Below are 14,292 nucleotides of genomic sequence, written 5' to 3'. Positions count from 1 at the left end.
GCTCTCGTTGAGTGAAATTGGGATATGGAGACGGATCGTCGGAATGTTGGACGGAATTTCTTCCTCTCCTTCTTCCTCCTCTCTTTCTCCCTTTTCTCTCTCCTTTTCCTCCCTGAATTCGTCCCCCCAACTCTCCCTCTCTACTCTAATTAATTCTGCCACCCCCCCATCCCATCACTCTCTCTCTCCAACCTTTTTTCTTTCTCCACGTCCAATCACTCTCTCTCTCTCATCCCTCCTTTAACTGCAATATTGCAGTTATACTTTATCCACCCGGCCGGGTAGATTAATGGGCATAAAATTCACCCGGCCGGGTGACTTGAAATCAAACCCTCCTGGACTTTCCATACCTCGCGAAAATCACCCGGCCGGGTGAATTATTGGGCATGAAATTAACCCGGCCGGGTGGCCACTTTTGAGAGCTTTCTGCACAGCTTTTCACCCTCCGAGCTTCCTTCTTTGTTTCACCATTTACTCCTATTCCTACACCATAAAACACACTTTTGCAAACATCAAACTATATAAATCATGTAAAGTTAGGGGAATAAAAATGTACAATTTGATTCACATCAGCTACCTTATTAGACTAAAATATTACATTATTAGCTAAGTTACATTATTAGACTAATAATCTATATTATTAGATGACAAGTGGTATTAATCTGACCATTAGACTAATAATATAACTTATTATAAACAAACGATGAAAAAAATTGAAAAGTGGACTACAAGTGTTTTGATTTTGAACACTATTACCCTTATATAAATCTGAATACATTCATTAACTAAGAAGTACTAAACACCATTAATTTGCGGACGTCCGCACCGGAGGTTTGTTCAATTTCAAGGTTTTAGCTTTCTCCTTTTCTTTCTTTGATTTTTATGATTGAAAGGAGGAATTGAGGGAGGGTGACATTTTTATTAGAATATTAGCTGAAGTGAAATTTATCAAACGATTAATATTCTTGCATCAAATATCCAGTTTTTTCTTGTATATACAGAGTTGACCTTTTAAATGCCTTAATCATGAAGCGAGTAAATGGATAAGAGACAAATTAAGTAGAGACTAATTCATATGGACATATCATATATGCAATCCCCAAAAGATTATGTACTCAATTTCATGATTAAGCAAGTTAATGCTAATATCAACTGGACTTGGTGTGGCATGTAATACAACTTTGCATATATCATCACATTAATTTATAAAAAAAAAATAGATTATAAAATAGAATTAACAGACCTTATCTCAATTTTTACATTAATCATGTGTTTAGAATCACTTGATTTCTTTACAGATACATGAACTCTTTTTTTTTAATCAGGTTATAAAATTAGATTCCACTACACCCTATTCATATAGGTTGAGTGACGGATTACCATCAAAATTGAAGGTATTACAGAGGGCATCCGTAATTAATAGAGTAATACATTTTCCAATAAAAATGAATAATGAGTTGCGTGTTACACATTAAAAATATCAAAACTTGACCTCTTCTAGCTAGTTTATTCGAGGAATCAAATTGAATGCAAGTAAAATATTTGGTATCTTGAATGCTGGCAACGCAACGACTAACTAAACATCCATGTAAGTTTTTTATTAAATAAATAATTATATTGACTTTTTCATATTTTAATGTCGGGTTAGATCTGAGAAATATGTGAGAGCAACTGAATAGAAATTACAACTAAGAAGATTAGACCCATTCAACCGTATATAGATTAATGTGTTTTTCTTAATTAGTAAATTGCTTTATACTTAAGATAATGTGAGCTCATCCAAATGGTCCCCTATCTAGTGATTATATTTATAGGTTTTCATCAATGTTTAAATAAATTATATTTTGAATTTCAACTTACATATTTTCTTATGGAATTGATTGAATGCAAACCCTCAAGTATTGGATTTGAAACCATATTCTAATACTTATAATCCACGATTTAGTTCACTATAGGAAGGAGTGAACCAAAACGCCTTTACAATGAACTAAATCCTTCATTATAATGGTGTTTTGGTTCACTCATTCCTGTAGTGAACTAAATCACTCTTATAGTGAACTAGATCATTTTGATCTAATAGCTGAGATTTGTTCTCTAGTTATACACTTAATATTAGTTATATTTTGATCATCTCCCTTATCCATAATCTATATAAAATAAAAACACCTTAAAATCACTATTTTTCCACTAGATTTAAAGATTTATACAACTAATTAATTATTTTTATACGACATAAAATTTTGAACTATTATTGGCCATCTTAGCAAGATGTTTGAAGAAAATATATAAAGCTTACGGATTTATTTATTTTATCCAGAAAAATTGCGGTAACGCTGTTTGTGATTGTAAGAATGTAAGTGGAAATAGTGCTACGTATGAGTTTCAATATTTTAAAAACAATGGTAATTATTTCTTCAATTTTTTTTTCTTCATATGCTTATTTTTCAATACCAACATGTTATTACGAATGTATCCCCTCGCAAACACACTTAATTATATATTCATGTATAGATAATGATCAACACCAAAAAATTTCTACTACCATTTGCTTTCCAAGCCCACAATGTCACGGTCTGCAACCTAATATTGCTGATAAGATAACATTAAATATACCCGTAGATTTTAAAAATCAAAACTCATTAATAAACGTCATTTTTTCGTATTCTATTTCAGCATGATTCCACAAGATACACAAAATCCAGTCATAAAAAAACATTGGATTTAAGCAATTAACAAAAGTAATTAGTATATGCACACTAAATTCGAAATTCAATTGTGGTCTGTGGATTTGGGGAGCCTTTTCAAATGTGGATAAAAGTAATTAATAAAATTAGCCATCGCGTATCATCACGCGCTACGTCATTACAGAGGTGCTAATTAATCACATGATTAGAGTAATTAATCAACATTAATGGTCCCTTTTACATGGCATTATAATATGATCAACTTTGGATTACTTCCCACATTTGCTTGCACGTCCCTATTATCCATCTGTCACCATTTTAAAACCCACCACCCTCTATTCCTCCATTTTCTTGCTCTCATCAATCTCTTCTTTTTTCTCTCTCTCTCTCTCTGCAACCATTCCGCCATGGACACCGGCTTCAACCGCCACCGCCACCGCCACCGTTCCGTTAACGACTTCGACGACTCCGAGAACTCCAACAGCGGAGGAGATTCGCCGCGCTCCTCCGCTGTCTCCACTGATACCAAGATCGCTTCCACATCATCTCCCAAAAGAAGGTAAATTAGCATTCCTTCATCTCCTCTCTACTGTCGTCGTCCATAAAAAATAATTTTATTTTTTTTATTTTAAACTGTCCATCAAAATTAGTTTCTCTATTTACTGAAATGTGTCTATTTTTCACTCTATATTTCAGTTAGAAGTTATAAAATTTATGTTGTCCATTTCCAAGACTATTTTTAGTGGATATTTAAGGTCAGTTTGGCAGGACAGATAATTCTATCAATTTTAGAGTTGTATAACCAAAAATGAAAATTCGTGTCACTTTTATTTATTTATCTTTCCTAACTTACGATTTGCAGTAGGAGAGCCATACAAAAGAGAGTGGTGTCAGTGCCAATCAAGGCCGTTGGATTAAAGCAGAAGGGCGATCAGATCGGTGCTCCGCCGTCCGATTCATGGGCGTGGCGGAAGTACGGCCAAAAGCCGATCAAAGGCTCCCCGTATCCGAGGTGGTTAACTTAATTAATCGCAATTAGGGTACAATTTGGGGAATTTTTTTTTTACGTGACAATATATGTTCAGATCACTGATTTTTTACTCGTATTTCAGAGGTTATTATAGGTGCAGTAGCTCGAAAGGATGTCCGGCAAGAAAACAGGTGGAGAGGAGCCGATTGGATCCGAAAATGCTACTCGTAACGTATTATTGCGAGCACAACCACAATTGGCCGGTTTCCAAGGCCGGCCACCACAAAACCGCCGCGAAAAATCCGTTATCGGAAGATGAAGATGAAGACGACGAAGACGAAGACGAGGAAGAAGAAGTAGAGAAGAAACACCGGATCGATCCATCCGATCAGTCTCGTCACAACGAAGTCGCGGCGGCGGAGGATAGCAAATTCGGCGGCGGCGGAGAAGGGATGTTGATTCAAAATGGCGAATTCGGATGGTTTACGGATTTCGATTGCGGAAATTGGACGATGCTGGAGAGCCCGATGCTGGCGGAGGAGAGGATTAGCGCCGACAGCGAGATGGCGATGATTTTCACGATGCGGGAGGAGGATGAGTCGCTGTTTGCCGATCTCGGCGAGCTGCCGGAATGCTCCATCGTGTTCCGCCGCGGGATGGTGGAGAGGGAGGCGGAGCGGAGGCGGTCGGAATTGGCAGCCGCCGCATGCCCTTGATCCGGATTAGGATTTAGATTTTTTTTTGTTTTTAATTATTTAAAGAAATGTAATGAGATAAAGTTTTTTTTTTGTGTTTAATGTAATTTTACTGTTTGTCAACACTTAACAGCGTAGTGGTTAGAAAAATAAATAAAGAAGGTTGATATCATAAATTTAATCTCCTTGTAATTAACACTAGTTGTCGTTTAGGTCAATTGTCACCCCACATTGTTATTTCAGAAATTCATTTGTAATGGTAATTTGCCGTAAATTTCTAGATTTCAAATTTTAGGTTTGTATATTAATTTTAAAATATTTAATAAATTAATGAATTATTGATTTATTCTAAGTTGGAAAGTAATTATTATTCTCATACTAATACGATTTGATAACTTACTAAGGAAGTACATATTATTATAATCATTGTTAAAATATTAAATTATGTAATTTTGTTTGTTGAATTAGTGTTTATATTAAAAAAGAATGCTATTGAGTGGAGAAAATGAATAATGAGAGTGAGTACCACAAATGTAATTATTATATTGCCTAAAATGTGATATCTTGGGTCTGATAGTATCGCGTGAGTAAGTCATCAAGATATTTTAGCAATGAAATATATATTAGCTGTAGAATTATATATAAAAAATAATAATAATAATAATAATAATAATAATAATAATAATAATAATAATAATAATAATACAAGCTGGTTTTAAAGTCAATATGTAAAACCAAAATTTAATGAAAATTCAAGTATTTTACCATCACATACCCCTTTGTATAGTTATGATTAACTGATAATTCTTAATGATTAAGACTATCAATGTATAATTGAGAACATTATTGAGCATCTTTATGTGAATGTATATGGAGTTACAATAACTAATTTTCTTTCAAGAATAAACAGAGTTTTAGTGGCATGATGTTATATAGTCGTGTAAATTAAATAATCAGTTAGGTATACCACGCTACCACGTATTGCTAAGTGCTTTGTCCTCCAATAAAAACAAGTTCAAAAAACAAAGATACAATATTAATATTACGAGTCCAATTTTATTAAAACTTGCCAAACTAGAAAGTAACAAATATGCAGAAATTGTGAGGAATTTACTAAACGTAAAGTAAATTTTGAGACCATACCTTGTAATCGCATTACACATGTGTTTTTCTCGTTCCAAATGTAGTTAATTGGTTTTATATTGGTTTTATTTCATAATAATCATGCATACCCAATCATTATTTGCAAACAAACTAGCAACTACTAGGACATCATATTTTCTCAATTAAACACTACATAATGATTGAATCTTAAAGGGAAAAGAGCTCAAAAGTCTACATCTCAACAACATTAACTTTTTTAATGAGGACAGTTGAATCCAATGTGAATCCATGGAATTTGATTCAAACCTCAGAATTTCTATTATCAACTACTCCTCCGTCTACAAATATGTATTCCATTTTAACTCAGGCTCGAATATTACAGAAGTGGAAGAACATAGGTATAATTAAAAAAATAATGAACACCAATGTAAGAATGTGTAAAATATGTGAATAGCAAAATCCTAATTTCATGAAAACTAGTGTACTAGTATTATATTTTTGTGTAATGATGATGCATTTTCACTAATAAGGATAGATTTAGAGTTATATTTAATGGAAAAAGATAAGAAAAGACAAGTAGTAGGTGAGTTTTGAAGGACCACACAACTTGCCTTTCAATCATTAATTAAGATCCAAAAATAAGATAATTTACTAGTGATTAGTTTGTCTATGTGATTGGTTGTAGTAAGAGTATAGGTTTATTACAGATGAGTCCCAACATGTTACACGTGCATATCATCGCGTTGGGCGCGATTCCTAATTAACATTATATAATTATTGATTAACAACTCTAATCCTCTGCCTTATCCGTTGTAGCATTGGGCGCATAAAATTATACTATGTAAAGGCATCGCTTTTTTTGTCAATAAAGACTTGATATATATTAATCGAGCAGATCTCCAAAATATCTAATTCGAAGAGGTATATTGTACTACATCGTAAAACAATGTGTACTCGTTATTTTTACTTTATAATAGTAATACTTTGTCCGAAAATAGTCTGGTTTTTCGGTTTTATACTATCCACCTTAATTAGTCTCTATATATTTTTTTCGTTTTGTAATAGAACGAGCCTTATTCCGCTAATAACATTTCAATCTTTTTTCCTCTCAGTCTCTCTTATTTTATCAATTATATATATAAATATTGGGTCCCGTTAGTTGAGATTTTTTAGCTTAATTGAGAATTGTGATGCATTTTCAGCCACTCATCCACAACATTTTCGAAATGTCAACTGCAAGTATATTATGTAAACTCGGGGGTATTATCGTCAATAGCCTGCACGTCAAATGTCAACAACTTATAATTAACATTATATGTGTATAGTTGACATGAATTGTATATGTAATTGACATTATATGTATGTAGTTGACATGAATTGTACAGATAGTTGACATTATATGTGTGTAGTTGACATTATATGTGTAGTTGACATGAATTATATATGTAGTTGACATTATATGTGTGTAGTTGACATGAATTGTATATGTAGTTGACAAAAAATAAAAAAAAATTAAAAATTAAAAAATTAAAATTAAAATTAAAAAATATTTATTGAATAAAATGTACCATGAAATTACCATTCTGTCCTTTCATAATTATATAATCTAAAAATATTTTCCATGTGGCAAATTCTAGACCACTCATTTAATAAAAATGAGTGGCTGATAATGCATCTCAATTCTCAATTAGGCTAAAAATCTCAATTGATCACAACCCTAGAAACATTTGTGTAATTCACTGCTAAAACTATTTTCATGGATGGAGGTAATATAATTTTTAAATCTTGGCACTCAAAAATTGATAGCTTGTACTATTATTTACCATATAAATCTATTATCAGTCATATACAAAGTATATAATGTTAGACATAAAGCGATTAAACTATTAAAGTGCAAATATAAACTCCAAAATTGAACACACAATTACACACATAAATGCATTTTATTTTACCCATAAAAAAGTGAATACATAAATTTCTTAAGATATAATAGAGCTTAAATTTATCTGATCTTGCTGGTAGAAATTTCATCGGAGAATAAGAGTATATTTATATTTTGGTATATTGGCTTCTAATATCATAGAACTTTTAAAAAGTTGGATTTTTCTCATAAGCTTTCATTTTGGCAAATAATATCACAGACTTTACCCGAGTTTGTTATTTCCCACCAGCCGAAAAATTCCGGCTATATTAATGGTTTGAAGAACAATTTGGAGGGTGTGCTTCAAGAAAAACTATCCTCAAAGATTAAAGAACTTGAAGCTCTCGAAGTTGTTGTCGAGAAATTACGAAAAAAAAATCAGTATCATGATATTATTTGTCGGAATTTTTTTGCCGATGAGAAATAATAAACTTGGGTAAAAATTCGTGATATTATTTGTTAAATTGAAAATTCATGAAAAAAAACCAACTTCTTGAAAGTTCCACAATATTAGAGGTCAATATCCCTTATATTTTTAAGGGATTTGATCAAAAAAGAATGGGAAAGATGGTAGCGAAGTAAAACTTAATATAAGACCTTAATTCATAATATTAGAGCATCCGCAGTGGTTGAAGGACAGCGTTTGTCCATCCGTGCCAACGGCACGACAACCGCTGTCCGCCGCTGCGCTCTCCCCGCTGGCACGGAGCTGCTCGTTGCATCGAGCACGTCCGTGCCAGCGAGCAGCTGATGTGTCCTCCTCTGATTGGCCAACGGCAATACCGTTGGCAATTTTCATTTTTTAAAAAAATCAGATTTTAATTAAAAAATCCTATTAAAAATAAAAAAATATATTTTCCCACTTCCAAAAAAATTATATCCGATTTCTCTCTACTTTTAATTTATTTTTCAATTTTTTTTCCAAAAAAAATTCACATTTTCATCTATAAATACCATCACTTCTACACAAAAAATTTCACACCACACTACACAATTCTTATCTAAATTCTCTCATTTTCATTCTTACAATTCTCAATCTTTCTTTCACTCTTACAACAAAAAAATGTCCGACTCCGGCGATCACCCCTCCGACTCCCGCGGTTGGAACCACGAATGGTTCGGCTCGCAACCATTTCCTAGTCCAGAAACGGAATTTTCGGCCTCTCCTCAAACTCAAAGTTCGCAAGCTCCGGGTGGCTATCGGCCTTACCCGGTGGACGACCAAGATGCCCCCGAGGGGAAATACGGGTGGGCACCAGAACCACCCATACCTAGAGCGGGAGCGGCGGCTCTCAAACTCATCTTGTTCCTACTCGTGGTGTCCGCACCCTGTACACTCCGGGGGAGATGGATCAATTATTCAAAGCGTTTTTGTCTATATCCGAAGATCCGGAGATTGGCACGAACCAATTCGGGGACCATTTTTGGTGGCGCATCTGTCGCCGGTACAATCAAAACCCGCCGGTTGGAACAATCGAGCGCAACGAGAGTATGGTGTGCAATGACATATATAGAGCCAACGAAGAAATCCAAAAGTTCTAGGGGTATTACCTCCACGAAGAGCGGTCGGCGGGGAACGGCAGAAGCGAGGTCGACATCATCAGTGCCGCGTTGGCGACCTTCCAATCCCAACACTACAAACCGTTCAAGTACCTCAATGTTTGGCAGGAGGTGTGGTGCATCCGAAGTATAGGGGAGGCGTATCATCGTCCTCTAGCTCCTCCGGAAAACGGTCGAGGTCGGTATCCCTATCCGATGCCGGCTCCGATGAGAAGTCCACCCAGCTCGCCGGAGCTAACTTGGGTAGCCCCGACGCCGGCCCGAGTAGTTCCCAACGCCGGCCGCAAGAAAGGAAGAAGTCGACGGCCAACCATCGTGGCGCCGCGACTCCATCTGCCCTCGATCTCGCTCCCGCTCCCTTTGTGCCACCTAAACCCCCCACCAACTCGTTGTGGGGGGTTTTGGCCCAACTCAATTTGCCAATAGGTCAACTATGAACGCCGAGCAACTTCGATCGCATGTGGCAATGATACGGGGTCTCCAAAGAACATTGGGGGTACAGTCGAATGAATAGTCTTCCACGGGGGTATTTTTAGCCTTTAATTATGTAATTTTTATTTTTTAGGATTTTAATTATGTAATTTTTATTTTTTTTTTATAATTTGTAATAGTATTCCGGGTAATTTTAATGCATTTTAATATTGTGAAAATGTTTTTATTTAAATTTAATAATAGAATGGTGGGACATCTGAGCTTGTTCTTGCGAGAGAGTACGGATGTGGGTGTTGTGCTCTTGCCTAAGGACAAGGAGTAAAAGTGGGTGGAGGGGTCACATCCGTGCTCGTTGGCAAGAGCACGGATGGGGATGCTCTAAGATTACGAAGGTCTTGCAAGTAAGAAAATCATGAAGCAGATTTTGCACAAAACTTGGAGATTCATTTGCACTCCTTTGAGCATAAAACCAAATATGGAACTCCAAGCAAATATCTTTGCAGATATTCCATAGGATCACAGCTAGATGAGCAGGTAGACGATTCTCATTTCCCACCATGAGCAGGAAAGATTAAAGGCATAATTCTGTATACGACTGAATGCACACAGGAAAGAGAGTCTTGTACAATATCGTTTATTCCTAATTAGATAATTTATGTCAAGGATCTACCTTCCAAAAAATCAAACATTATCTCCAATTAGATCACTTTACCCTTTCAGCTGTAACTCAAACATCACCACAGCCAATAGATCCATCCAAACAAACTTTCATCCCCCTAGATAACATCAAAATCTACAAGCACAGCTTCCATAAACAGCAAAATTCATTGCTACAGAGCAATTCTGGAGCAATATCACTAGATTCAGCAACTCTCGAACAATACAACTAAAAAAACCAAATGCAGGAGCAGCAGATGAGGCGATTAGCAAACAATTAACATAAATGCGCACCTCTCTTGGCCCGCAGTGTCCCAAATCTGAGCCTTGATCACTTTCCCGTCGACGGTCAAACTTCTGGTGGCGAACTCGACGCCGATAGTTGATTTGGACTCGAGGCTGAACTCGTTCCGAGTAAACCTAGAAAGCAAGTTGGATTTCCCGACGCCGGAATCGCCTATCAAAACAACCTTGAACAAGTAATCGTAGTCGTCTTCTGCTCGGTAACCCGACATTACTGCGACATTAGAAAATTTCCAGAACCTGAAGGATTTGAACCAAATTAACAAATGTGAAAGGACCTGCTTTAGTTTACCAAAAGTTGGAAGACCTTTTTGTGCAATTTATTTGAATTTTGAGAGCTTTGCCTTTTCACAAGAACCGCACCATATAGAAATGACAAACGGCAACGCTACTTTTTCTTCCAAGGAGCTCGGCCAACGGTCTATATCCGCGCTGCCGTTCACATCGCCGCCTCCGCTGTCTGGTCGCGCACCTTAATTCTACGATTAATTAAATGTCTTGTCACATTTATTATTAGTCAAAGTCATTTGACCAAACACGATTCCAACAATTCCTCACATGAGTGGAAATTGTCCATATGTATGCAGACACAAACTCAACCCTCAAGAGGTATGTAAGCATAAGGATATGTTGTTTTTGGCTTTGAACCATCCATAGTCAACATCATCGGATACACATGCGAACTAGTAACGCTATGCTTTGAACTATTCCTCCACGGCGTGCACCGAGACAATGTTGTTAACACTTAAACATCTTAACATCATCCGTTCTCACGTTTTGTGTCCATTTCAAGCCTTGGACACCACTTTGGATTCATAAGTGTATTGTTTGAAGCGGCCACACTTCACACTTACATAGGTGATTCCTCGTTAAGTATCTTGTCATACTTGGTCTCCTTGAGAACTTCATCTCAACGAGATCCTTTAGGAATCATTAAAAGTCATAGACTTAACCTCCCCACTAGGCAAGTTTTTTTCAACACTCTATTACTCTCTAGGGAATAGATATAGATGAGTGTTCACACGAATTCCCATAGCTTAGTTTTCCCATTGAACCAAGTTCTTGGGATCTCCAGTCATCATGGTTGGGTTACCACTATGACAATTCTTTTAGTTTGTGGATTTCAAATTCATTCCCTCTAGCAATCTATTCATTTGATCACGATTTAACCATTTGGTTAGCGGATCCGCTAGATTATCCAATGACTTCACGTAGTCAATTGTAATCACCCCTGTTGTGATCAAATGTCTCACGGTATTATGTCATTGACGAATGTATCGAGACTTACCATTGTACAAGCCATTGTTTTCCCACCCAATAGCGGCTTGACTATCACATTGAATTAACACTGGAGGCACGAGCTTTGACCAACATGGAATATCTTCAAGGAAGTTTTTAAGCCATTTGGCTTCTTCCGCAGTTTTATCAAAGCTATGAATTTTGATCCCATGGTAGATCGAGCTATACATGTCTGTTTCGTGGATTTCCACGAGACAACACCACCCCAAATAGTAAAGACATATCCACTTGTTGAAAGTGAGTCTTTGTTATCGGATATCCAGTTTGCATCGCAGTACCCTTCAAGTAACGGGGGGTATCTCGAAAATTGTAGCCCATGATTTTGAGTATATTTGAGATATCTCAAAACTCTTACAAGAGCTTTCCAATGATCTTTGCTTGGATTGCTCGTATAACGGCTCAACTTGTTCACGGCGCAAGCAATATCAGGTCGAGTGCAATTATTAAGATACATAATGCATCCAATGGCCCGTGCATAATCTTCTTGTGCAACGGGCTCACCCCTGTTCTTGGTCAAGTGAACATTGAGCTCTATAGGCGTCTTAGACGGGATGCCATCATCAGTGTTGAATCTCTTTAATACTGTTCTTGGTCAAGTGAACATTGAGCTCTTTAGGCTGCGTTGAATCTCTTTAATACTGTTCTTGCTCAAGTGAACATTGAGCTCTATAGGCGGCGTTGAATCTCTTTAATACTGTTCTTGCTCAAGTGAACATTGAGCTCTATATGCGTCTTAACCGGCGTTGAATCTCTTTAATACTATTCTTGCTCAAGTGAATATTGAGGCCATCATCGGCATTGAGTTCTTGGTCAAGTGAACATTGAGCTCTATAGGCGGCGTTGAATCTCTTTAATACTGTTCTTGCTCAAGTGAACATTGAGCTCTATAGGCGTTTTAGCCGGGATGCCATTCTTTCGTATGTTCTTAGAATTTTCATTCCAAGAAGAGTAGAATCTCTTTAATACTATTCTTGCCCAAGTGAACATTGAGGCCATCATCGGCGTTGAGTTCTTGGTCAAGTAAACATAGAGCTCTATTGGCGGCGTTGAATCTCTTTAATACTGTTCTTGCTCAAGTGAACATTGAGGTCTATAGGCGTCTTAGGTGAACATTGAGCTCTATCTATAGGCGTCTTAGGTGAACATTGAGCTCTATAGGCGTCTTAGCCGGAATGTCATTCCTTCGGATGTTGTTAGAATTTTCATTCCAAGAAGAGTAGAATCTCTTTAATACTTTCACAAGGCGCCCGGTGCACGGGTCACGGCGCGCGGCGGCTCTGTCCCCCGTCTTATTCCACGATAATTATTATACATAATAATTCATCTTATTAAATAGTTCATCAAAGAAGTTTATCATCCCCGATGTGGGATAATTAACACTCAGTTAATTAATTACTTAGTTTTTCTCATAGCTCATTTCTAGTTTTATTGTGACCAACTTTAATATATTATTTCTCATTCACCGGGAATCGGATTTGAGAAAATGAATATACTACGGTGATCTACTTGAAACGTAGATCGACACTATTGCATTTAATTTCACAAAATTAAATGTCTTGTCACATTTATTATTAATCAAAGTATGAAGTGAAATCGAAAGGGAAAGCTGTGGATGTGGACCATAGTGATAAAAGAACATTACATGCTGCTCTTCTACGTCGCTTGTCATTAGCTACTCCTCATATCTCCTCAGGGATTCCTTGGCTTCAAATTTTCAAATCAATCTGGTATTCTTTAAAGTTTAAACTAGACAACAACCTGATCTTCCGACCTTTCTCTCCATTATGTCGCAGCTGCTGATAAACTAGAGACCAGGAGTCTCGTATGTCCCTTTCTTTAATGCTTCCTTGAGATAGTTAAGGCCATTATTTGGTTTTTGTTAGCTGTTAGATACTCATCTCTGCTACCCTGTATTAAAATTTTCAGGTTTTTGACGAGCCATCCGAATCACAAATGTTAGAACCGAAGGATAACCTAACCTGCATACTCCAAATGTATGTAAATGTTTGTGATAATGACATAATAATATGTGCTATCTCAGATTTGTGCGATGGGGTCTGGTCCAAGTGGCTAAGCTTAAACACCAATTTTAGCGAGAGGTCTATGATTTGATTTTCACGTAATCGTGGGGTTATGTTTCAATTAATTTGTACTTGCTTGATTCTTCAAATCTTTTCTATCCTATTATAGAAAGCGAAGATGGTTGAACTGCGGGAGCAAGACAGAAGCATTTCAGTGACGAGGTAAACGCTACACGTAAATTTGCTGAACTTTCTAGCCCGAGTCTTCCCTGTTGAGTTTTCGTTTTCTTAGCAAATATTTGGATGCATCCCACTATTAATTGCTTCTTATGAAACATGTAATAGATCACATTTAAATATTCTGGTACCTAATTGTCATAAGGAATTCGGTTGTAACCGATTTTGCAATAGAATCTCATCTCAGCTCAATTTAAAAAATCAATATTGACCTAATTAAGGTTTAGGAAACGACCTCTCCCTAGTTGACTTTTAATAGGAGTACTACATGACAATATACTTGGCTATATTATGGTCCTACTTACTATTTAGTGTTAAATATCAAACAAATTCTAGTTATTGGATTTTTAGATTGGATAGTTGAGATAAGTTACATTATTAGACTAAGATGCTACATTATTAATCGAGC

At 36.4% G+C, this 14,292-nt stretch overlaps 2 protein-coding genes across 2 annotated transcripts; one reads left to right on the top strand and one right to left on the bottom strand.

The window, feature by feature from the left end:
- The first annotated feature begins 2,960 nt into the window (after positions 1-2,960).
- LOC121753824 (probable WRKY transcription factor 65) lies at positions 2,961-4,530 on the top strand. The gene is made up of 3 exons (XM_042149084.1): positions 2,961-3,243; positions 3,547-3,696; positions 3,797-4,530. Exons 1-3 carry the CDS (start codon positions 3,092-3,094, stop codon positions 4,368-4,370), a joined length of 876 nt encoding a protein of 291 aa, XP_042005018.1. The 5' UTR covers positions 2,961-3,091; the 3' UTR covers positions 4,371-4,530.
- Positions 4,531-10,152: 5,622 nt separating this feature from the next.
- Positions 10,153-10,538, bottom strand: LOC121756083 (ras-related protein RIC2-like). Its single transcript, XM_042151545.1, has 2 exons — positions 10,318-10,538; positions 10,153-10,252 (listed from the first exon to the last, which is right to left on the bottom strand). Exons 1-2 carry the CDS (start codon positions 10,536-10,538, stop codon positions 10,153-10,155), a joined length of 321 nt encoding a protein of 106 aa, XP_042007479.1.
- Positions 10,539-14,292: the final 3,754 nt, after the last annotated feature.

The sequence above is a fragment of the Salvia splendens genome, chromosome 11 (genome assembly GCF_004379255.2).
Source record: "Salvia splendens isolate huo1 chromosome 11, SspV2, whole genome shotgun sequence".
Taxonomy (NCBI): Eukaryota; Viridiplantae; Streptophyta; class Magnoliopsida; order Lamiales; family Lamiaceae; genus Salvia; species Salvia splendens.
The sequence above is the reverse complement of the archived record's forward strand: the minus strand, read 5'-3'. Positions and strand labels throughout refer to the sequence as shown.

What these genes read in the sequence shown, in the direction of transcription:
- LOC121753824 (XM_042149084.1), top strand. Translation starts at nt 3,092, where the DNA reads ATGGACACCGGCTTCAACCGCCACCGCCACCGCCACCGTTCCGTTAAC. An exon ending in ACATCATCTCCCAAAAGAAG is followed by an intron (nt 3,244 to 3,546) that starts GTAAATTAGCAT and finishes TACGATTTGCAG; the next exon opens with TAGGAGAGCCATACAAAAGA. An exon ending in AAAGGCTCCCCGTATCCGAG is followed by an intron (nt 3,697 to 3,796) that starts GTGGTTAACTTA and finishes CTCGTATTTCAG; the next exon opens with AGGTTATTATAGGTGCAGTA.
- LOC121756083 (XM_042151545.1), bottom strand. Translation starts at nt 10,538, where the DNA reads ATGTCGGGTTACCGAGCAGAAGACGACTACGATTACTTGTTCAAGGTT. An exon ending in GACACTGCGGGCCAAGAGAG is followed by an intron (nt 10,253 to 10,317) that starts GTGCGCATTTAT and finishes TGGTTTTTTTAG; the next exon opens with TTGTATTGTTCGAGAGTTGC.